The 26,555-nt window shown below is 41.0% G+C and overlaps 1 protein-coding gene across 1 annotated transcript in view; it reads left to right on the plus strand.

Annotated features, from left to right (window-relative positions):
- The window catches only part of gfra2b (GDNF family receptor alpha 2b), a 380,025-nt gene that overhangs the window by 179,650 nt on the left and 173,820 nt on the right, over positions 1-26,555 (plus strand). Inside the window, exons 4-5 of the mRNA XM_047373569.1 lie at positions 7,393-7,592; positions 14,054-14,241. Of these exons, the coding sequence (XP_047229525.1) occupies positions 7,393-7,592; positions 14,054-14,241 (388 nt within the window). The remainder of the gene's footprint in view (positions 1-7,392; positions 7,593-14,053; positions 14,242-26,555) is intronic.

Genomic DNA, 26,555 nt, shown 5'->3' on the forward strand with positions numbered 1-26,555 from the left:
ACTGCTTCCCTGATTGTGTCCTGAGTCCATGCTCCTGTCATTTTCCTGCTTATGTTCTCCACCTACCTGAGTTTCTGTACCTGGTTAAACTGTAAGTGTGTTCTTCATTAAATCCTTATCATATCCACTATGCTCTGCATTTGGGCTCTACCTCAACACTCATGACACACACAGTGATGGATGAGCACAAACAGATTGGATGATGTAGAACAGTGGTTCCCAACCTTTTTTGACTTGTGAACCCCCACCAGTTTCCCCTTGGAGGGTTGGGGTATTTGAAAGACAGTATAAAAAAAATATATATATATGTATGAATATATATATTCATTTGACAGAACATTCCTGAGGAGAAGAAAATAACTCTTACCTAACTTGCGGTATTTAGATATAATTTCTATATCTTTTCATTATCTTAACTGTCTCTCCATCTTTCTTATTCATTCATTTTTCTTTCTCTCTCTTTATCACATCAGGCTATTTTGTGTACTTGTACCTTCGCCATATGTACCAGGTGTCATTTTTAGTACAGTTTTGTCCCACATACAGAGAACACTCAGAAGTAAAAGTTTTATGGGTTTTATTGTCAGCAAAGTAATCAGGGACGAGGACTGGAAACACGAACTGTACGGGAAGGAAGAAGAATGGACTGGTGAACAAACGAATAATATGAAGCAATTGATCACTTAGATTTGAGAAATGGCTTACTAAATTGCTGCAGCTTGAACCGCCAGGGGTAGAGAGATCCAGAGTCTTAACTTGCGAAGAGATATCGTTCAGTTGTCTTTTAGTTGTGGTCTTGGTGCCAACCAAATGGAGCTCAGGTGCCTATGCTTGTGATGGAGGATGGAACAGGGTACGCTTATGCCTTGGTCCTGGAGTTGAAGGAAACGGGAAGCCGCCAGCTTGGTCCGTGTCCAAAAGGTACAGACGGTAATGAGAGAAATCTACAAGAATGTAGATCCGAAACTCAGTAGTTGATTATCCAGATGCTCACAGAAACTCTGGAATGAAGTCGTAACTCAGCAAGGTAAACAAAGCCTCAGGTAAAAACCTGCGAGGAAGCAAAATACAAAGTTACTAGAAGCACATGAACGAAGCCGGAAAAATCAGTAGAGGCTGAGCTTGTTACCACTAAGGCAAACACTCTGGGATCGGAATGCTGGCAGCCTCCAGCTTAAGTACTCCTCCATGCAATCTGCAGATAGGAAACACCTGTCATCCAGCGCACCTGAGAACTCCAACACCAACTATGAAACACTGAATGGTTATGCAGACAAGTACACCAAACACACACACACGCAGACCAGCACATACACCAATACACTCAGACTCTGACACCAGGAGTAGGAGAGTTAGCCCTGCTGTCATGAAAATGAAATATGGTGCTTTTAAAAGCCATCTTTAAAAAAACCTTGCCTGCTTTCCATGTTTTACCGGCATGTTTTTCTGTCCGCTGTCTGGACGGGTGTTCACCTGCATCCGAGTGTACGTTCTTCAGCGTGTCACTTGAGATCACTGGCTTTATCTGGGATACATGAAACGTAGGATGTATGTGAAGGCTTGCAGGTAGATGGAAACGAACCGCCGAGGGACTGATTACTGTCTCAATCTCATAAGGTCCGATGAAACGAGGTGAAAGCTTTCGGGACATAGACTTCAGTGGTACATCACGTGCTGATAACCAAACCTTTTGGCCGGGCAGATGTTCCGGGGCAGGTCGGCGTCGTCAATCAGCGAATCGTTTGTTTTGTTCTGCAGTTTGTTGGAGGGTTTGGATGGTGAAGTTCCACATGGATTTGTAGCGTCAGATGTGATGGTTGACTGAGGGAACCGTGATGTCTGTCTCATTGGCAGAAAACAAAGGCGGCTGGTAACCTAGTGTGCCTCGAAGGGGGAATGTCCTGTAGCAGAGGAAGCGTGAGAGTTCAAAGCATATTTAACCCATGGTAGGTATGAGCACCAGTCTGTAGGGTTAGTAGAAGTACGACAGCGTAAAGTGGATTCAAGTTGTTGATTGAGTCTTTCTGTTTGTCCATGGATTGAGGGTGATAGCCGGAGGTTATTGAAACTCTTGTTCCCAAAGTTAAACAAAACTGCTTCCAGACCTGAGAGATGCATTACGGACTTTGGTCGGACAGAATGTCGTGGTATTCCATACAAACGAAAAACATATTTGGTGAGAAGTTTGGCTGTTTGCAGAGCTGACGAAAGTTTCCTGAGTGGGATGAGATGACATGTCTTAGAGAATCGGTCGACAATTGTGAGGATTGTAGTCATACCTGAAGATAAGGGTAAACCGGTAACAAAGTCCAAAGCGATATGTGACCAGGGATGACCAAGAATGTTGAGTGGTTGGAGGAGACCTGTGGGTGGTTGATTGCTGGTTTTGTTTCTGGCACACGTGGAACAAGCCTGAACAAAGTCTTCAACATCCTTATGAACTGAAAGCCATCAAAACCTTCTCTGTATGAGAGCTATTGTCCTGCTAACTCCGGGAGGAGCAGAAAACTTAGCTGAGTGCAACCAATCAATGAGTCTATGATGAACCTGAAGTGGGACGTGGGTACGATTTGGTGGTCCTGTGCCAGGGTCACGTTCCTGTTGTTGTGCTCTGAGGATTATGTCTCCCATCTCCCACCTGAGTGCCCCAACTGTCGAATTGGGCGGTAAAATGGGAGCTGGCTCCTTTATTCATCTACTGCAAACTGTCTGGAGAGTGCATCAGGTTTAGTGTTCTGAGGTCCAGGTCTGTAAGAAATACAAAGATCAAAACGTGAAAAGAACAAGGACCACCCGAACTGACGTGGGTTCAATCTTTTAGCTGACTGTAAGTAAGCCAAGTTCTTATGGTCCGTCCAGACTTGAACTGGATGTTTGGCGCCCTCAAGCCAGTGGTGCCATTCCTCAAGAGCTAACTTAATAGCAAATAGTTCTCTATCTCTGACATCATAATTTCTCTCTGGGTTGTTCAGTCTGGGTGAAAATAAAGCACAAGGATGTAGTCTCCCATCCTCTGAATTCTGTGACAACACTGTCCCAACCTCAATATCAGAGGCATCAACCTCTAAAATAAACAGTTTTGAAGAGTCAGGGTGAATTAAGATGGGAGCTTATGAGAACTTCCTCTTTAGTGCCTGGAATGCTTCTTCAGCCTCAGGTGGCCATGAAAATGAAACCTTTGAAGAGGTTAAGGCAGTAAGAGGTGCGGCTGTCTGACTGTAATTTCTTATAAAGCATCTATAAAAGTTTGCAAATCTGAGCAATCTCTGTAATGGTTTGCGGGTTTCTGGTACAGGCCACCCCAAGACTGCCTTAATCTTCTCGGGGTCAGATCGTACCTGTCCACTCTTGAGAATGTACCCTAAAAAGGTAACAGAGGTTTGGTGAAACTCGCATTTTTCACCCTTCACAAAGAGACGGTTTTCTAGAAGACGTTGAAGTACTTGGCGAACATGGTGACGATGCTCCTCAATGTCCTTTGAGTAGATCAAAATGTCATCTAGATATACAAAAACAAAAATGTTCAGAAAATCTCGAAGCACATTGTTAACAAGGGCCTGGAAGAAAGCAGGAGCATTGCATAGACCAAAAGGCATGACCAGGTATTCAAAGTGACCGAGTGGAGTCTTGAAGGTCGTCTTGCACTCATCCCCGTGGCGGATCCTAACAAGATGGTAAGCATTTCTCAGATCTAACTTAGAATATACTGTAGCACCATGAACCGGTTCAAAAGCTGAGGAAAGTAGTGGAAGAGGATACTTGTTTTTGACAGTGATTTAATTAAGACCCCTATAATCAATACAGGGTCTTAATGACCCATCCTTTTTTTTTCCCTACAAAGAAAAATCCGGCCCCAAGAGGTAAGAAGATCAGATTATTCCTGCAGATAAGGATTCATTAATATAATTCTCCATTAATTTCTGTCCAGGATGAGAGATATTGTATAGTCTGCAAGATGGTAAGGGGGCACCAGGGAGAAGGTCGATAGCGCAGTCATAAGGCCTATGGGGTGGGAAGGACAAAGCCTTGTTCTTACTAAAGACTCCCTTGAGGTCATGATATTCTGGGGGTACATGTGATAGATCAATGTCTTCATTCTCCTCACTACTCTGTTCTGAAAAGCTCGGAGCGAACGCTGACTGGAGGCTAGATGAATGGCAACTAATGGACCAAGATTCAACGCGACCCTTTGACCCATCAAGATGAGGATTATGTTTTCGCAACCAGGGGTAACCTAAGACCAAGGAGCCCTGTGATACTGGAAATACAAAAAAGGATATCTTCTCTCTATGGTTTCCTGATAACAAAAGGTCAATGGGTTTAGTCTGATGTGTAATTCGCTGTAAAGCCTGTCCATCAAGGGCTAACACAGATCGCGGGGAAGCAAGTGGTTCTATTTCAATTGTGTACTAATCCTGAGTCAATTAAATTCTGTTCACTTCTGGAATTGACCAAGGCGAAAACAGTCAAAGTTTGTTGGTTAACTATGATAGTTGCTGGCAAGCTGAGTCTAGGGGCTTCACTGTTTAAAGAATGGTCCACCAACCCCCCTTCATGGTTAGCGGACCCTGTTTGGCTGCCTGGGACAAACAGGACAGTCAGCTACAAAATGGTCAGGAGAACCACAATAAAAACACTGCTTGGCTAGTCTGCATCTCTGTCTCTCTTCTGGAGTTAACCGGATGTGTCCTATCAGCATAGGTTCTGACCCAGTAGCTAAGGGCTGAAAGGCTTTAGCAATGGGTGAAAAGTTAGTCTGTGGTCTATTACTAGACCTTTCTGTTCTGGTTCTCCTTCTTTCCTTTATTCTGTTATCCACTCTTGTGGCCAAAGAAATTACTTCATCCAATGTGGGAGGTTCATCAACCAGAGCTAACTCATCCTTTAGAACCTCGTCTAGGGCATGAAAAAATGCAGACTTTAAAGCATAATCATTCAACCGGAAGCTGCTGCCAAAGTATGAAATTCAATTGAAAACTCAGTGAGGGGTCTATTGCGTTGCTCTAATGCCCACAGCTGCCGTCCAGTGTCTGATTTATCCACTTCAGAGGAAAATGTTTGCTTAAATTCTGAAAGAAATTCTTCAAAGGTACAACCAAAATTACAGGAAACTGAAAATTGGGCCTTGGCCCATTGCAAAGCCTTGCCGGTCAACAAACCAATGATGTATGAAATTTTAACATCATCATGCGGGAAGGAACGTGGAGAGCAGTTGAAAACTAATGCACACTGGAGTAAAAACCCTCTACAATTACCCACCTCTCCAGAGAATTTATCAGGGTTAGGGGAAATTACGTCACGAGAGAGAGAGGCGGCTGTGGAATTACCAGAGATGCGGCATCACCATCTACCTGTGTGGAGGACTGGGTTTTGAGGGTCTGTTGTAGCATGGAGGTAATCTGCACTAACTGCTGGTTAGTTTGACGCTGCTGCTCTGTAAGAAGACGGAGAGATGAATCATGAGAATGAATTTGATTGTTGTTTCTGCAGGGTCTTGTTGGCCAGAGTGTTCTGTCATTTTCAGTACAGTTTTGACCCACATACAGAGAACATTCAGAAGTAAAAGTTTTATGGGTTTTATTGTCAGCAAAGTAATCAGGGACGAGGACTGGAAACACCAACTGTTCGGGAAGGAAGAAGAATGGACTGGTGAACAAACAAATAATATCATCAGAATCAGCTTTATTGCCAAGTTGGTACACACAAACAAGGAATTTGACTCCGGTACACTTTGCTCTTTGGTTTTGTTTTTGTATTACAGAATATACATATTTACAATGTACAATATACACATATATAATAAAAAGGTGCCTTTGCAACATCTGTATGCTGTTGTTTTGTACTCTATTAAATGTTCATCAGAGAAACCAAAGACCCTAGACCTGTATAAGTCCTGGATGGAGGGAAGGTCAGCCCTGATTATTCTCTCTGCAGTCTGGACCTGTCCTGTTTTGTGGATGAGCCAAACCACACTGAGATGGATGAAGACAGGACAGATTGAATGATGGTAGTGTAGAGGATGACCAGCAGCTCCTGTGGAAGGTTGTACTTCTTGAGTTGCCTCAGGAAGTACAGTCTCTGCTGGGCCTTCTTTCGAACAGTGTCTATGTGTGAAAACCATCTCAGGTCCTCAGAGATGGTGGTTCCTAAGAACCTGAAGAGGTCCACGGCCGATAGTGTTGTTGAGGAAGGTGAGGGGGGTGTATGGGGGTGGTGTTCTCCGAAAGTCCACCACCATTTCCACAGTCTTGAGTGGGTTGAGTTCAAGGTAGTTCTGACAGCACCAGTGTACCAGCCGATCCACCTGCTGTCTGTATGCAGACTCGTCACCGTCCTGGATCAGTCCAATGACAGTGGTGTCGGCTGCAAACTTAAGGAGTTTCACGGACGAGTCCGATGAGGTGCAGTCATTTGTGTACAGAGAGAAGAGGAGTGGGGATAGAACACACCCCTGGGGGGCACCAGTACTTATTGATCTGGATTGGGAGAAGATGCTCCCCAGTCTCACCTGCTGCTGTCGGTCCGTCAGGAAGCTGTTGATCCACTGACAGGTGGAGGCTGGGACATTGAGCTGGGTGAGCTTCTGGTGGAGGATGTCTGGTATGATGGTGTTGAAGGCTGAGCTGAAGTCTACAAACAGGATCCTGGCGTACGTCCCTGGGTGGTCGAGGTGTTGCAGGATGAAGTGTAGACCTAAGTTAACAGCATCATCTGCCGACCTGTTTCCTCGGTAAGCACATTGCAGGGGGTCCAGCAGGGGGCCTGTGATGTCTTTCAGGTGCTTCAACACTAGCCGCTCAAAGGATTTCATGACCACAGACGTCAGGGCTACAGGCCTGTAGTCATTTAATCCTAGGATGGTGGGTTTCTTGGGCTCTGGGAGGATGGTGGATTGTTTGAAGCAGGAGGGGACCTCACACATCTCCAGTGACTTGTTGAAGATCGGGGTGATTTGATTTGTACAGGCTTTCAGACATGATGGGGAGACGTTATCAGGTCGTCCAGATGTAGAGGGGATGATTTGAGGTGTGAATGGCAATAATCATATTTGCCTTAACGCCAATTCTCTCTACTCTGTGGATTTCAGAAATAAAGACATTCTTCACAATGTTTTGCTGAGAATGATTTCCAGGTCACAGGTAGCAGGACTATGACAAGAGGGGAAGACAAAGCATAAATTAGACTAATGACATGTATCTGATGTTAATTTACACAAAATACCGCTGTTTATGGAGCCAGTTATGAAAATGTAACATCAGCCAAAACCCTGTTCCAAAAATGTTCAGTCCTTCATTAACTCTGTCAGACAGTCCAGAATTGTATGAGTGTGTGTGTGTGTGTGCATTTGAACATCTGCCTAAATCGCCTTTCATCTGTTTTCTCTATATTCAGACTCCTCTTTGTCGAAGATGAGGCCATGTTCTGAGGCAGGAAAACCCTGTAACCCCTGCGTGGATGCAGCGAAAGCCTGTTACCTGAATGAAACCTGTAGACGCCTGCGATCAGCCTACAACATTATCTGTAGCAAGGTCACACCCCCACAGTCCTCTGCAGCCAATCAGGAGCCATGCAGCAGGAAGCGGTGTCAGAAGGTAGGCAGAGAGATGTATAATACTTACTTCTGAAGTTGGTGCTGAACATAGTTAAGGACTTGAATTAGCCACCCTGCTCTGGAACCATGCACTACACAAACTTTAGATCAGTGCTTGAATTGGGCTCAAACATACATTTCTGTAAAAAGTAAAAAAAAAAAAAAAAAAAAAAGGAAACATACAGCAGCTAAATGCTCCAATAAGGATATTGTATCAGAACAACTAAAAATATGTTTGAATTACTTGGTACTGTCTCTGTGTTTGAACTGGAATAGATATGACAAACACTGCTTTCAAATTACACACATGAAATCAGAGCTTTTTTGTTAACTGTTAGAATATTTTAATTACAGAACCATCAAATCACACACCATCTTCTTTAAGAGTATGACTGCAGCTAATAGAAATGTTAGTAGTTAAGCAATCAATCAGTATTCTTCCTTTTAGTTGATTCGTCATCTGTCTCTGCTGTCTGTTGGTGCACCTTCTGTTCTTAGTACCAGTATGTTTTACCACAACTTCTTAATTTCACCATGATGTCTCTACATTATCATACACACTCGCTTGTTGGATACACTATTTGCACTGCCTGCATTACATCTTGCTTTCAACCATTGCCAATTGTTGGTGCCAGATGCGCTGGTCTAATTCTTTTTAGAAACTGCTGATGTGCTGGGATTTTCACATCCTACTGTCTCTGTGATTTTTGGGGAAAGATCTGAAGAAAGAAAATGTCCAGTGTGTGGCAGGTGTTTGAAAGAAAATGTCTTGATGTCAGAGCAGAATGGGTGGACTGGTTTGAATAGGTTTAAGGCCACAAGAGCTCAAACAAATGCCTGCTGCAACCAAGGTGTGCAGAACACCTTCCACATGTCGAACCTTGGAGCAGATGGGCTACAGCAGAATACCACACCAGGTACCACTTCTGTCAGCTAAGAACAGGAAACTGAGGCTACAATTCACACAGACTAACTCATTCTAGGGGATATTTTCTTGTTATACAGTATATCTCTTGGTATCAAACTGATCATTTAAACTTCACAGCCAACCTGAGTATTTTTGCTGACCAGGCCCATTTCCTTATAACTACAACTGAACCATTTTCTGATGGCTAATTCCAGCAGGATATATGCTACATTCTGTTGTCATATCAGCTCTTGCTCGGTGTATTTTGGCGGTTCTCATCCATATGTTTAGGCACAAAAATGTTTATTATATTTTGAAGATTTGGACAGAACAATTTGGCTGTTTATCTATTGAGCTGAGATGTATTTACTCACCGAAGACAGATGGACAGGCGTTCTGCTGCGGGGATACAACGCCTGTTGTTGGTGTCCCGGAGGCTGATTCATCTCACACTGGGTCCTGGCTAGACGGAAGTCCCGCTGAAAGCGACCATGATCCAGACACTGCTCCTAAGGCAGGTGGTGGTACTCTCCAAACTGGTTCCGTCTCTGGTGAACCCAAGGACGTCAATGTTGGCGCCGTTGTTCGGCTTTCCATAAATAAAGCACCATGACTCACTCAATGTTGAGTTGAAACTGGCAAGCAGCAAATGGAAGGCCAGGCAAGTTTATTTATATAGCACATTACAGTAGCAAGACCATTCAAAGTGCTGTACGTGAAAAAAAAGAAAAGGAGACATAATAGGAAAGTACATTACAGTGGCATAAAGGTAAATAAATAATTAACAAACACAAATAATTAAAGATAATACAATTAATAATTAAAATGATAAGAGGATAATAAAAATGATAAAAAAATTTAAATTAATAAAAAAATGATTGATAAGAAAATGAAAGGAAAGTTGGACCAAAAACTTCACAATCAAAAGCCACTCTAAACAAATAAGTTTTTTATCTTGATTTAAAGTTTGAGGTAGTGTATTCTAGTATAGTGGAGCATAAGAACTAAAAGCTGATTATGAATATGAATATATTATTTAATGTTTAATATGAATACTTTAACATTTTATTAAATAATATTTCGGTCTGTTAAGGATTGTCCTGTGAATAGCAGCCCTATAAAGCGGTGGTATTAGGACAAAATTGAAAGGGATGAGCCACGCTCTGACATTATTAAACAGCAAAATGCTGTACACACATGGAATGAATTCACACAATATATTAAAATTCAAGAATTTGTTAACAAAAATAAGTTAACTCAAGTCAAACATATTTCAATCAACAAACTCTTTACTATGCTAAAACAATCCAACTAAGCTACCAAGCAGAATTAAAGAGTAAGGAAGACTAATGGCCTATGTACAATATAAACAAGCTGATCAAAGATGGTTGAAAACCATGACCGAAAAAGTGATGCAATATTACCATGCAATATTTATGTTTGAGAACCAAGGATTATCTGGACGAATCTGGAAGTGAAGTTAAGTTAATCTTGGAACTAACTTAGGCAATAATTGGTATACCTTTAGACAAACATTCACAATGCAAGATCAGATAAAATTATTTTAATAAAATAATATTTTAAAGAATGATTTGCTGAATAAAACCAACCTTCTGGATGACCAATTCTCAATGGTGTTTAATTAGCTGAATTTATTTATTAAAACAATATTTAAGGAAATAGTAAAGTAATATTTAAGGAAATATTATTTTGAAAAAGAACCAAATCTTTCTGGAGAAATTGGGCTTAATGGTGTTTACTTAGTTTTCAAGTTTAGTAAAACAATATTTAAGGAATTATTATTTTCCAGATTGAAAACTAACAACCTTTTTGGGTAAATGATCTTAGCATGCAAGCACGTTGGAGCTAACAAAAGAAGCTTATAGCTTATCAGAATAAAACACATACCTTTAAAATGCCATTAATAAAAGGGTTAAATGCATAAGCGCGGACAGCGCGTTATGTCCAAAGTTCTGTGTTTAAAATCACCCTTCAAATAAAGTTTGTCTTAACTTTTAAAAAACACAAACACAGAACACATAAACTGAGCACATGTGCTGAGCTGATAATCTGCTAGCACTAAGATGGCTGAGTTTTCAACACAAGCAAAACCAAACTTCATAAAACGAACCTTGTTTAGATTATTTCATTCTAAACTACTTCTCTCTGCCCAAAACCTAACCTCTTACGTGAACCGTGCTGAGGAAAAGTTGTCCGGGGCGACGAAGTTGACGAAAACATCCACATTGAACAAAGGGTCAACTTGCCGCCAACCTCCATAGCTGTGGGTGGGGGGGCGTCTCGTTCTGCCGGGCCGTCTGAACTGCACGTTACTGCCTAACCCATTGTCCTTCCTTCAGACCTGGAAAAACTGCTTCACCCGGCATTGTAGAGACAGGGTCTCTGCTGGGAACTGTCTGGAACACAGTTTGCTTCTGTAGACCTCAGAAAGAAAAGTCAAGCTACGCTTGCACCTTAATTACCCCGTTCATGAATGAATGAATAGCAGATACACAAACAGCAATTAATTCCTACTGAACTTAGTGCATATGATCACGTGATTGTGTGACACTCTTGGATCCAGTTTGAAGAGTTTATGTCTGTTTGCCACCAAAGAGACATTAGCGTGCTGTATCCCTCCGTCCAGTAGCACTGGGGACCTGCTTGGAAGAGGTATGTTTTTTTTGTTTTTTATTTGAACATTGACGTCACGGGAAGTCTGCTGTTACTCCTGTTCCTGGCTGTCCTGGAAGTAGGTTAATGCGATTTAATTCGAAAGTTCCAGAAAAGTTCTTACTGGCCTTTAATGTTGTAACCCATGGCTGGGTTCCCAAAACAGAGGGAGGTCATCATACCAATCCTGCTGATGGGTAAAGGACCTCTGACGTCCCTGTCCAGCTCTCCTAGAATAACTGTCTGTCTCCTGGAATCTTCTCCATGCTCTTGAATCTGTGCTGGGAGACACAGCAGACCTTCTGGCAATAGCATGTATTGATGTACCATCCTGGTGGAGTTGGACTGCCTGTCCAACCCCTTCATGCTACCAGTAGTGACACTGACCCTGACAGTTATTAATAACCCCTCTACTACTGAACTGACCCCGAGGCCATCCCCACAATGCCAGCCCCTGCCGAACAGGCACAGGGTCTGTGGTGGGAGCCACAGACCCTGTGCCTAACCCTGTGCCTGTTTGACTAACATTTTGATGAGTTTGCATCAACTTCCATTCATTTTCATTCATTACTATGGCCTAATCCTGACCCTCCCACTAACCTTGTGACCATCTTCAAAATTGACCATTACTTAAACAGCTTGTACTGCTGTTCCAACAGCTACACAGCAGTGATTGATCTTAAAGGGCAATTTCATAGACCTTTGATTGTCAGCATTATAGATGGTCTAAGTTAATGTTAGCCAACAGGCTAATGTTAACACCTCAGCTAACATTAGCATTTAGGGTAATTTTAGCTTATAAGGCTAAATTGACATATTGAATGGAATAAGTCAGTGTTTGCCAACACGCTAGTGTTAGTCTCAATGCTAATGCTGGCATTTAAGCTAATCTTAGCTTTTAGGATAATTTTATCTTATGAGGCTAAACTGACATATTGAATCAAATGACTGAATGTTAGCCAACATGCTAGTGTTGGCCCACATGCTAATGTTAGCATTTAAGCTAACCTTGATATTTAGGCTAATTTTAGCTTACAATGTTAAATTGACATATTGAATGGAATGAGTCAGTGTAAGCCAACATGCTAGTGATACTCTACATGCTAATGTTAGCATTTAAGCTAACCTTGATATTTAAGCTAATTTTAGCTTACAATGTTAAATTGACATATTGAATGGAATGAGTCAGTGTAAGCCAACATGCTAGTGATACTCTACATGCTAATGTTAGCATTTAAGCTAACCTTGATATTTAGGCTAATTTTAGCTTATAATGTTAAATTGACATATTGAATGGAATGAGTCAGTGTAAGCCAACATGCTAGTGATACTCTACATGCTAATGTTAGCATTTGGGCTAATTTTAACTTCTAAGGCTAAATTGACATATTGAATGGAATGAGTCAATGTTAGCCAACACTCTAGTGATAGCCCACATGCTAATGTCAGCATTTAGGTTTATTTTCATATATGAGGCTAAATTATTATATTGGTTGGAGTGAGATAATGTTAGTCTACATGCTAGTTTTAGCCAGCATGCTAATGTTAGCTTTTAAGCTAACATTAGCATGTAGGCTAATGTGAGCTTATAAGGCTAAATTGACATATTGAATCAAATAAGTGAATGTTAGCCTCAATGCTAATGCTGGCATTTAAGCTAATCTTAGCTTTTAGGATAATTGTAGCTTATGAGGCTAAACTGACATATTGAATCAAATGACTGAATATTAGCAAACATGCTAGTGTTGGCCCACATGCTTATGTTAGGATTTCAGGTAACATTGACATTTAAGGTAATTTTAGCTTATAAGGCTAAACTGACATTGAATGGAATCAGTCAGTGTTAGCCTACATGCTAATTATAAGATTTAAACTAACATTGCCGTTTAGGTTAATATGCACTTATAAGTCTAAATTAACATATTGGATGGAGTGAGGTCATGTAAGCAAACATGCTAATGTTAGAATTTAAGCTAATATTAGTATTTAGGCTAGTATTCATTTATAAGGCTAAATTAACATATTGAATGGAGTGAGGTAATGTTATCTAATATGCTGGTGTTAGCCAAGGTGCTAATGCTAGCATTTAAGCTAATCTTAGCGCTTAGACTAAAATTCACTTACAAGGCTAAATCATCATATTGACTAGATTGAGAAAACATTAGCCAACATGCTAGTACTAGCCAAAATACTACAGTTAGCATTTTAGCTAGCATTAGCCTTTTAGTTAAGTTTAGCTCATAAACTGCTGTTATAATACTCTTGTTCAACAACAAGCAGTTTTAATGCAACCTTAGCATGTTTGGCTGTTTTTTAGCTCATAGTCTTTCTACTTGAACAGCTCAGATGACCATTTTTTTGCTAATGTTTCTCCTAGTTCTGTAATTTATCAGACTTTAGCCGATTTTCTGTTGTCAACTTTCTGCTAACTCCTGTCTGCTAACTCCCACTCCTTCATTACATTTTAGCTGACATTCTGCTATCAACCTTAGCTTCTTTCTGCAAGCTTTCAGCAGAGAAATTTAGCATTTCTTTTTTCCTGCTAATTAGTTACATTTCAAGTGATTGCCGATCATGATCATTCAATGGGTCCCCACTAACCTTCCGGTTTTTAATAATGCTTTGGACAGTTCTTAACCCAATTTTGGTTCTTTCTGCAATCTCTTTAGATGTTTTCTCTGCTTGATGCATGCCAATGATTTGACCCTTCTGAAACAGACTGACATCTTTTCCATGACTGCAGGTGTCTTTCGACATGGTTGTTTAAGAAATGAGAAGCATTTTAAATGTGAGCTAAAAGTTCAAGGGTTGTGACTACTTTTAAAAGGCCATGTATGTGTGAATCGGATTGATCATGTTATTTACTCTCTTGTGTGTCTCAGGCCCTGCGCCAGTTTTTTGAGCGTGTCTCATGGGAGCTGAGCTACCCTCTGCTGTTCTGCTCCTGCCTGGATCAAGCGTGTGCTGAGCGCCGTCGCCGCACCATAGTCCCATCCTGCTCCCACCAGGAGAGACACAAACCCACCTGCCTAGAACTGCGACGCACCTGCCGCTCCGATGCCCTGTGCAGGTGAGCAGCACTCAGCGACCCAGCAGATATCAGAGAGCAGTTAAAGGAGCACCATGCCTCTCATTGATGGCACACATAATTCCCTTGAATTGAAAACATTGTTGGTTGGTTTTCTTCATGTGATTAGGCTGACTGAGATTAGGTCATGAAGGGAAAACTCCAAGAGAAAGAAATTTAGAAGAGGGCAACTAAAATGAGGAGCATTTTTACTGCTCATCTGCATTTTTCAGAGACAGTAAGAACTGGCAGACAACAAAAACTGTTGCAATAAGTAGCCGGTAATAAAGGCTGGAAAATCAAATATAGCGTGAAGGAATTACCTTGAATTTAGCCGTTTTTCTGGAATTTAAGTTTGTGAAGTCTTTAGAGCCTTATATATATTTGACCCCATGTGCAGTCCATTTCAGACTTTCTGTGGCTCATACCATAGGCTGATTAGCTAACATGAGGAGGAAAACACAGTTGAGTTATTGCAACTGTATTTTCCTCCCCATGTCGAGAGTGAGTCCTTACCATGTTTAGGTTTAGAGGCAGGATCAATAGAATGCAATATGTTACAATTGTTCTGATTTCCATCAAAAAGACAAGAAAAAAGTTGGATGTTCTGACTTAATAGGATTCATTGGTAAGGAGAGAATATTCATAGTGCTTGCTGTCAGTGGCCAGACATTGCTAAAGGATTTACAAGTGCTGTTACCTTCTTAAATTTACTGTTTGTGCACCAAATATTTATTTTAGACAGCCGTGTCAGACATGTCTGTAACATGCATGATATCACTGTTGGTTGGGTTCAGCATTCAGTGGCCATTTTTACCACACTGTAGAACTGAATAACCTACAGCACCATTAAAAAAAGTGTTTATTATAGATTTTTTTCTAATTTTATTTGTTGTCTCCCTGTTTCAGATCGTCAAACAAATGTTTTCATCAGACAAAGAGAACCTGAATTAATACAAAGCGTTTTCAAGATGACCTACCAAAATTTCTGGGGCAAAAACTGCTGCTTACCTAAAAGAACACAACAAAGCCCCTGTTGTGAAAAAAAATCATATTTACCAAAGAAGGAGATCAATGATCATCACTCAATCAGCTTTATTAATTTAGCTTTATAAGAGACACAGTTTACAGGTCAGACGTGCTGCTGAGCTGACCTAAAACTGTTCTCTAGACCAAGCTAGAGCAACGGGCCTCTCATATAAACTCCATGCAGCCAGGAGGGGGGAGCGAAAGCCTTTGTTTAGGCCAGACAGAGCGTCATCGTAGAACAAAGGCACTTGTTTAAATTTCCATCACATTTCACCCTTTTGATTATAAATTAAACTTGTTGCATATGTGATCGACACTGATTAAAACAAAAGGCAAGCAATTGTGACAATGAAAAAACAAGTCTGAAATTTTTTTTATAATACCTATAATAGTAAAAGAAAAAAATGGCATAGTCATCTCCCCTGTGTGAGCAAAAAACCCGTCAAATTAAAGCACATTTGTGCATTGACAAATAATCAGGCAAAGACCGGTGCAAAGAGGACTGGGCGGCAGACGAAGGTGGAGACGGTTTGTGCCAGAGGTCGAGAGATATCGACTAGAAAAAGTTGGGCTCGTCTCCATGCACAGCGTGGGCTCTGGGACCCATCTCATTGATAGGGCCTCTCTTCTACTCTGGAGTGGCCCACAGGGAGAGGCATTGGGGTTGGGGTTTACCCCAGTGGATGAGAGGGTTGCATCCCTGTGCCTTCGGGTTGGGAACAGGTCTCTGACTGTCGTTTCGGCCTACGGGCCGAGCAGTAGGGCGGAGTACCCGGCCTTCCTGGCATTCCTGTCGGGGTTGCTGGATAGTGCCCCTCCTGGGGACTCCATTATTCTGCTGGGGGATTTCAACGCCCACGTGGGAAACAACAGTGACACCTGGAGAGGCATGATTGGGAGGAATGGCCTCCCTGATCTGAATCTGAGTGGTGACTTCTGTGCTAGTCACGGATTGTCCATAATGAACACCATGTTCAAGCATAAGGGTGTTCATCAGTGCACTTGGCACCAGGACACCCTAGGCAGGAGGTCGATGATCAACTTTGTTGTCATGTCGTCAGACCTTCGGCCGCATGTTTTGGACACTCAGGTGAAGAGAGGGGCTGAGCTGTCCATTGATCACCACCTGGTGGTGACTTGGATCCACTGGAAGAGGAGAAAGCCAGACAGACTTGGTAGGTCCAAGCGCATAGTGAGGGTCTGCTGGGAATGTCTGGCAGAGCCCTCGGCCAGGGATGTATTCAACTCCCACCTTCGGGAGAGGTTTGACCACATTCCGGGGAATGTTAGAGACAAAGAGTCCGAGTGGACCATGTTCTCGGCATCAATTGTCGATGCTGCTGCCCGTAGCTGCGGCCATAGGGTCTGCGATGCCCGTCGTGGTGGCAATCCCCGAACCCGGTGGTGGACACCAGCAGTAAGGGACGTTATCAAGCTGAAGAAGGAGTCCTATCGGCTGTGGTTGGCTTGTGGGACTCCTAAGGCGGCTGACGGATACTGTGAGGCCAAGCGTGTCGGGGCCCGGACTGTGGCAGAGGCAAAAACCCGGGCCTGGGAGGAGTTCGGTGAGGCCATGGAGAAGGACTACCGGTTGGCCCCGAAGCGATTCTGGCAAACCATCCGGCACCTCAGGAGGGGGAAGCAGTGCTTCGCCAACACTGTTTACATTGGAGGTGGGAAGCTGCTGACCTCGACTGGGGACATTGTCGGGCATTGGACGGAGTGCTTCATGGATCTCCTCAATCCTGCCATCACGCATTCCCTGGTGGAAGCAGAACCTGGGGACTCGGGGTTGGACTCTTTCATCACCCAGGCACCAAGTCACCGAGGTGGTTAAAAAGCTGCGGTGGCAGGGCTTTAGGGGCGGATGAGATCCGCCCTGAGTACCTCAAGTCTCTGGATGTTGTGTGGCTGTCATGGTTGACACGCCTCTTCAACATTGCGTGGCGGTCGGGGACAGTGCCTCTGGACTGGCAGACTGTGGTGGTGGTCCCCCTTCATAAGAAGGGTGACCAGTGAGTGGAGGATTATTGTCTTTTGATAGATATAAACATCATACGAGGACAATTCTCTTGATGAACTACCACACTTCACAATATCACATAGGTCAAATCTACCAGAAACAGTGTTTTCCTGAACTCTAATTGTCATTACTGGGATTAACACAGTGTTTGGGTCCTCTCGCAGACCTTGTTGTCGAGGCAAAGGAGTGCCTTTAATCTAAACATTCATATTGATAATCTAAAGTACACAGGTAGGTCCATATCTGAATGGCTAAAACAAATGGCAAGTTTTAGAATGGCCCAGTTACGATCCAGACTTAAATTCATTTAAGATGCAGTCACAAGACCTTAAACAAGCCTCTTGTGTTGTTTAATTTAAATAATAAAAAGTCAGGAGTCATTTTATTTGGTAAATCTGACCTATTGATGGGCTGGGGTCCAGTCCTGTTGGCTCACTGGACTTCTCTGGCTCTGTGACTGCTGGGAAGTTTGGCATAATACTTTATTCTGATTTTAAATTCAATAAACAGGTGGGTGCAGTAGTCCATTCTGGCTTTTATCATCTGAGGATCATTAGTGAAGTCAAAGATCGTGTTCCTCATGATGCCCATGAGAGAGTTATTCATACTTTCATTACTTCTAGACGGAACTACTGCAACTGCCTCTATTGTGGGGTTGACCAGTCTCTCCTTCCGCCTCTTCAGCTGGTCTGCAAGACAAGACGTACATATCATCCCGATTTTGTATTCCCTCAACTGGCTGGCCATTTACAGTAGACTGTTTTTAATATTTCGCTTTTAGTTCTCAAATGTCGAAATATTCTGGTACCTTACCATAAAGAGCTTTTGCATGCATACATGCCTAGTAGAACTCTACGTTCTCAAGCCCTAATGCCAGATTTAGACGGCAGAATTTTTATGCCAATTTATGACCTGATATTCCCCTTCCGACATGCACCAATCATCATGATGGTTCTAAAGATAATCTTATGAGATGTTGCTGCTGAGTGTGTGGTGTGTTAAAAGTGATCTAGTCTGCTCAGAAGGACGTTGGGACCGCTCCGACCTCAAACAGGGATTTTAAACATGTTGGATTTTCTTGGTCCGGTATCCTACCTTTTATACCTAATGAATCCAACTGCACTGTTTAATAGTTAAGATTAATTGTATTTACATGACTTGAAATGGTAATTGGCCTGCTGACACACACTGACAGTGGTGAGCAACATTGTAGTTGACAGAAGTGAGGCTGCCACACACGTGCCACCGAGCCCTCTCTCCACCATCGGCAAGTAAGGCGGATGAAGTGTCTTGCCCTAGGACACAATGACTGAGACAGACAGAGCGGGTATTCAAACCGGCAACCCACCAGTTACAAGACAAACCCTTACCACTGCCGCCACCATCGCCCCAATCGGTATGATTCGATTGAATAGACTTTGTAAAGAGCCTAGAGATGACGTGTTGTGAATTGTCGAATTACTGCTGGTTTTACTACCTATATTGTCAACTTCATGTCTCTCTAGCATTTTCTTCTCTGCTGTGTGCTGATCAAGACCAGCTTACAGACATTTCTTTGATAATTAAAAGCAAAATGCTTATAAAGATGTGTTTTACAACTGCACTCAGTTGTTCCTTTAAACGTCTTAAAACTTGGGAGAGAACAGATATCAAGTATAAATAGTTATTCATGCCTTTAACAACTCAGGACAGACTTTAAAAGGTGTGGGATCTTTGACTCCCACACATGCTACTTTCACAGGCTGACAGAGTCAAATTCTGTGAAATCTTATTGTCTTGTGAATAATTATGTATGATCTTCCCTGCAGCAAAGGGTTTGCTCTCACAGAGTGGCGGTTAAGCACTTAACGCATTTGTTTTTATATAAAAATGAGCACACTTGTATTGCACATCATTTCCATCAGCAGGAAACATTGTTATAAATTTATATTTTATGTGAATCTGGCATGAAACAGACATATTTACTTGATCTGAAAGGAATTTGAAGTTTTCTTCAAGCTAATGAAGCAAGTTCTCTCCTGATGGGAGATAGTTGTAAAACCTCTGTGCTTTTACATGACAGAAGGAACAAAGCTAAAAGGATAAGAGACTGTAATAAACAATTGAAGTTAAAAGCCATGAACTGTCAGGTACAACCAGACACGGAGTTAATATCAGCCACCAAGTCATATAAACTGGCTTTATTGAACATTAGATCTCTGTCAGGAAAATATGTTTTAATCAATGACTTCATTACTGACCATAATCTTGATGTTATGTTTTTAACAGAAACATAGTTACATGAATTTAATGAAGCACCCATTCTGATAGACTCGATGCCTCCAAACCACAATTTTCTTTGTGAGAGCAGACAGCAAAAAAAGGTGGAGGGGTGCCGACTTTGTTTAAAGATTTACTAAAGTGTAAAAGGGTATTTCTGGGCAAATTTAACTCCTGAATATATGGCTCTAAAGGTAAAGTGCCTGGTCCGAACTATGTTCTTGAATATTTATAGGCCTCCTAAGTCCAAAACAAACTTTTTCAGTGATTTCAATGAGCTTTTATCTGTGATATGTGTTGATAATGACTGTTTAATTATTGTGGGAGACTTCAACATTCATATTCACAATCCTGAAGACAGAAGTGCAATAGATTAACGTACAAACATATTTTAAACTTGATCACCACTAAGGGTCTAAACATTTCCAAGGTGTCTGTAACTGATGTTGCCCTATCTGACCAATTTTCTATTATTTTTGAAAGCATCATCTCCAATGACTCAGTTAGCTAAAAAGACATTATAAGACATTATAAACGGATCTTTAAGGACGGTGCTGCTGAAACCTTTGAGCAGATTTGCTCTTCTACCTCCACTTTGCCCTGTAACACTGTAGATGAGCAGGTAGACAACTTTCATTCTGAAATCTCAGACATCATTGATTCAATTGCTCCAATTAAAGTGGAAGTCGTTTCTGGGAAGAAAATGTCTCCATGGAGAAGTGCTCCACCAGTCAGAAGTGAAAAAAGGAAGTCTCGAAAAGCTGAACGCAGGTGGTGAAAGGCTAAACTCCAAGTTCACTATAACATCTAAAAAGAGAGATCTACCGATATAATTTACAACTGAAAAATGATCTTTCTTCTCTGAGATCATCAGCAAAAACAATAATAATGCTTGTGCCATATTTACCACCGTCAACAGGTTAACAAACCCTCTTGTACCTGTAACATCTGAAATCCACTCTACCAGGGTCTGCAATGAATTTGCTAACTTCTTCAATAAAAAAAACACAAAAGATCAGAGATCCATATCAAGTCCAGTACTAAAGTTGTCTCCAACTAGAACTGATTTATTTATTTTTCTTATTTAAATTATTTATTTTTATACTCCTTTAATTATTTGTGTTTTTTTAATTATTTAATTACCTTTATGCCACTGTAATGTACTTTTCCTATTATGTCTTTTTTCTTTTTTTCCATGTACAGCACATTTAATTGTCTTGCTACTAAAACGTGCTATATAAATAAACTTGCCTTGCCTAATTCTTTGGAATTTGGGAGCAATTAAAGACGAATTATGTTATTTATTATCAAAATTGATTGTCACTCAATGAAAAAATGAAAAATAAGGGACATGACAAGGGTGTAAGTCACACCCAAGGTTATATCCATATCAAAACATTGTTTATCTGCCTTGCATTTTACAGGGACGTTGTGCAGCTTTCAGTATATAATGCTTGATAAGCTGGAAATTTTTAATACCTCTGGCAGATTTAGGTTAAAAGTGATTTTTTAATTTTATCACCATGTTCTTCTGACTGGAAGTAATTTTAAAATGTTCGGTGGCCCAGCCAGAGTCCTAGCTTTAATGAGAGAGAATCAGTCGAGGGACATAAAGATTAGGGTAATAGCAAGGATGTCTTCTAACCTTAATGACTTGTAAGTCGTTACCAAAGATAAATCATCAAAATTCCAATGGAAACATGCAAAAAACTGGTCAGCTATTGTCACATAAATTTGATTGCTCTAATGGCAATAAAAACTTTTCTTTTTTTATTAGAAGTATGAATAATTTTGGGTTCAACTGCAAGTGCTTTGCAAATGTTGCAGCAACCGCATAACACACACAATATACCTTCATCTCATACTATGTTGCTATGTCTGCACTGACGAAGATTCACTCACCATTTAATTTTAAAGATGTAGATGAACCCAAAACACAAAAAAGAAAAAACAAGACCTTGACTTCATTTTAAAAGTTACTTTGTCACATTTGTTAGCTTTTTGCATTTTGACTTAAATGTAGATAGATGCAAGGAACCAGTTTTAGAAGGTAAAAGCATGTTTGATGAGAAAATATAATAAGTTTATCTTGAGAATATCAATCACTGTAGGAGCAGACGTGGGTGGAATTACTTTGGTTGGCCGTTTAACTGGGATTGGGTGAGAAGCTAAGGATCCTGACGTGGTTGATAAATATGAGAAAACAAGTATTCGAAACATTTAGCAAGAAACGGAGCTAGATTACTACTACTGTTTTAGACTATCTGGCACTGAAACAAGGTTTCGCACAACTTCTTATGCTGTAGACTTGATAAATGGATTGGATTTAAGTGAATCCCTGGCACAGTGGGGTAGCGAATGTCCTCAAGATGGAAAACTGCATTGAGAGGAGAGAGGAAGTAAAGAGAATAAATCACCTACCCAAGCATTATTGCAAATGTACCCTGTCCTGATTCAGTGCAACACTCAAATTTTCTTCCTTTAACCTTTTTACAAACATTTTATACAAAATGTATCATACTTCAGGGACATGACAGGACGAAAATAGCTAAAAACTCACCTATGGTAATGTAACAGTAGGAAGAGATCTCTGAGGTTCCTATGGCAGCTTATTGGCTTTCTGCTAAAAAGTATGCAATGAATCAAACTACAGCCAAAATACTGTGAAAGACAGACAAAGAGTGGTTAAGAGGATGTCAATACTGCTGTATGGACACATGAAGGGAAGCCAGAAAACCAGGAAGTTTGATGAGATGGTAAAACTGAATGAGCAACCTTCTGCCTTGTGGTCCAGATTGATACAGTATGTTGTCATTTATAGTTATTTTGGCTCTTATTTGTAATGAGATTAGCATTTTGTAGGTGTTTTGCAGTGAAATTCACTTTCTGTGTTATTTTTATGTTTAGATACTTTTAATCGATCATATTTATCAAAGGTGTTTTCTCTCCCCACCTATCTTCCACCTTTTTATATATGACTCCACCTCAGCTGACCGGTCTATGAAACTCCTTAGGTCCACAGACTGAAACTAATGACTTTTATCTAATCCAGGGCAATGTCAGTAAAGTTTGTGTAAAGGTAGGAGGTGGATTGACTAGTCCAGTGCTGCAGTGAGAACAACTTGGAGAAGATTGTAGACCCGTGGATATCACCCCCCACGTCTAAGGTGGTGCTCATGCATAGACTCTATCCAAAAGAATGGCAGGCAGAAGTTGTTCTTCCTGTGGCAACTTAAGAAGTACAACCTGCCTCAATAGCTACTGTTCATCTTCTGCACTGCCATTATTAATTCTATCCATCTAAGACTTATACAGGTCCACAGTCAGAAAACAGGGATCTAACATCTCTGCAGACCCCACACCACCAGGACAGGAGATGTTCAAACTTATACATTCAATCAGGTAATACAAAGCTCTCTTTCCTAAAAAAAAAAAAACATTCACCGCAGAGAGTTTCTTGTCCCATGCTGTCTCTTTAATGAATACATTCATTCATCCATCCATTGTGTATACCTACTTGCAATGCAAGGTCGTGGAGGAGCTGGTTCCTATCTCCAGCGGTCATTGAGCGAGAGGTGGGGTACACCCTGGACAGGTCGCCAGCCCATTACAGGGGAAAACAGAGACACACAGGGCAACAACCATGCACACACGCACACATACCTGAAGGCAATTTAAAGAGGCCAGTTAACCTAACTGTTATGTCTTTGGACTGAGAGAGGAAGCCAGAGTACCCGGAGAGAACCTACACATGCATGGGGAGAGCATGAAAACCCCATGCGACCATGGCTCATGTGGTAGGAGTTCATCCAGTACTTGGTGGGTAGCTGGTTCAAACCGCTCCATTGCTCAGTCATTGTGTCCTTGGGCAAGACACTTCACCCGCCTTGCCTGCTGATGGTGGTCAGAGGGCTCAGTGGCGGCAATGGTATGGCAGCTCCACTTCTGTCAGTTTGCCCTAGGGCAGCTGTGGCTACAATGTAGTCTGCCACTGTCAGTGTGTGAATGTGTGTATATTTGTGTAGATGACTGATTTTAGTGTAAAGTGATTTGGAGTCCTTGGACTTGATGAGGTGCACACAAGTACAGGCCATTTACCATCTACCATGCAGAAAGATCTCCTGGGGCCAGGGTTGGAACCCAGGACATTCTTGCTGCAAGCCAACAGTGCTATCAACTGCACCACCATGCAGCCTCTCGTGAACACAACACCATATAGAAAAAAAAAAAAACCTTACACTTACCCTATCCACTCAGGTTCAACTTCAAGCCTAGATATGTTATCAAATACCCTTTTTCCACCAAAGTGGTTCGTACCCCGTTTTGGTTCCTAAATGTAATTTTGGACCGGTTTCACAGGTTTCCATGAACAAAAAAAAGAGGTTCTAAGCTGTTAACTATGGCAGGGGTTCTCAAATTGAGGGCTAGTACCCCTCAGGGGGTCACAGTGTATCAAGTGGGGGGTCACGAAATGATTTTCAGAATCATTGTGATTTGACCCCTGAGGTGTATGGATGGCCAAAGGGGACACAATTAAATGCATAAATACATCATGAAAATAATAACTGAACCATTAAATATCCTATTTAATAATTTAATTGTACCATTTATTTATGTAATTCATTATTAAATATTTAAATATAACATTTAATAATAAAACTATTTTTATCTATTAAAGAAATATTGAGGAAGGGGGTCACAAGTCTCTGAAACTGTTATTTTGGTGGTCACAAGTGGAAATGTTTGGGAACCCCTGAACTATGGTACAACACAGGCACTGCAGAATACTTGGTTTTTCTGTGCGAATCATCATGTCACTTGTGAGGGGGTCAGAGCGGGAGCTGATGGAAACAAGAAGTATGGCAGAGTATTATCCTTTTCCGTATTAACTATTGCGTTTGGATGCTGTCTTTCTGTATTAAAACAAACATCTGAAAACACAGAAAAAAAGCTCCACGTTGTGTAACGTAGAAGGACAGCACATGCTGACAAATGCTTGGTTCCCAAAACTGGTGAAAACGCGAGTCGATTCTCAACAGAACACCAAGGGTCGAAGGCACCGACACCGAAGCAGTTCAAGAACAATAATTCTTTAGGTGGTAAAATGCTTAGAGTAACAAATTTATTCGACTCTTCTGAGTTTTTGCCCCTGCATAATTACATGTAAAATGTCTGAGATGGAAAAGCAACAAATCGAAGAAATACCATGAGCTGCTTAGATATACATACAGGGACTGAAGGGTAGCAATCAAGGTTATTACAGGGACTGTAACTGGACAAACAAAATAAACATAAACTTAGACCAAAAATGTCAGTAGCAAATATTATATTCGATACAACAATACAACTTAAAATCAGCCAACATTCTGATGGTGTGATTAACAATCCAAAAAGCTGTTGTACAGCCTTTGGAAGTAGCTTTTGAAAGACTTGACATCCACAACTGATTTTACTGTTGTTACAAATGTAGGGCTTGTTTTAATATTAAGGTCAAATTCAGCTAAGGTGAACTATTATTTTGCACAGTATGGGATCTGATCACACTCAACAGCTACTTTAGGCTGAGTGATGTGGCCTTTGATTAATATGTGTACATTTTGGTGCTTTATTATAATACATAATGCTTAATCTATATTACTGTGGTAATAATAAATTCCACCTTCTAATACATAACATATATCATTCAGTTTATTTAACAGTACCATTCTTTTGGATTTATTTATTCAACTTTTTTAGCTTCATGAAAAAGAGCAAGTTAAATCTAGCAACTTTTAAATGTTGATCCTGTTGCATTCACTCTGAAGCTGTGAGGTCATTCAGAGAGCTTTGAGAAGCATGAGATATGCTTGTGACAGGAACACCTGTGAAGGCAAATCTAAAAGCAGACCACAGAAAATCCACCTCTACTTCTTGGATAATTTTTTTAATATACATATTTCCAACAAAAACATTTTATTTCGCTACAATCCTTTTTGTATATTTACATTTAACGTCTTCATTGAGAACAATGCTGCCATGTAGAAAGTAAAGACGGTTTTCTATAGCCTTCTCGGGTTTAGCCTGGCCGAGACCTAGCCAGGCTAAACTTCTGATCTCCGCCCTGGTCTCAGGAGTGTGCCTGGCTAAGCCTGTCAATTCAGTCTCAGTCTCGGTCCTCCCCTGAGGACCAGATCTTTCAGACGACATAGCTCCAAAGGTCAAAGTGGTACCTAAACTCCTACACCACTTTGAGGTGGCAATGCTATGGAGGGGTTCTGAACCTCACCTGTGGTTATGCGATTTTGATTGTGAATAAAAGAATCACATCCTAAATTCAAGCCATTGAAATAGGATTCTTGCGTACAGTGGCTGGGCTCAACCTTAGATATACATTCAGGAAGTCTGTCTGCAGGGGGAGTGCTGCTTTGTAGCACTGAAAGGAGTGGCTTGAGGGTTAGTCATCTGATCAAGACCCCTCAGAGGTCCCTCCTTTTGAAGGTCTTATGTTACAATGTTAGAGGACCCCCTCCTTGACCTGTTGCTCCTGCAAACCAATCTTGAATAAGTGGAAGATGATGAATCCTCACTTCTTTTCTCACAAACTGACACATAGCATATCACTGGTGATACATTTTATGACTGTTAATATGATTTCAAGTTTAGACTAACCAGGCAGTCATTTTCTTTGTGAGAGATTTGCTTCATATTTTTAACATTGTAGGTGTAGCTGATTATTCTAAGAGTTTAAGCTGAAGATGACAGAAGAAGTGATGGAGCAAAATTGCAAAGATGCTATCTTTTGTGGAACAAATCTTTTGGAGTCAAATCAATTATGGTTTATGTACACAGTTTATCATGGGAAAAATTAACATGTTAATAGGCCTGTCACAATAAGCAAAACATCAAATAATCACATGGATTAAATTAATCGCATAATAAATTTAAATGAGCTACCTAATGATTAATATTTTTGTATGGCAATTTTGTTTACAGACTTCATAATTCATTTTATTTACTGTTTTTGGTT

Source organism: Girardinichthys multiradiatus, chromosome 8 (genome assembly GCF_021462225.1).
Source record: "Girardinichthys multiradiatus isolate DD_20200921_A chromosome 8, DD_fGirMul_XY1, whole genome shotgun sequence".
Taxonomy (NCBI): Eukaryota; Metazoa; Chordata; class Actinopteri; order Cyprinodontiformes; family Goodeidae; genus Girardinichthys; species Girardinichthys multiradiatus.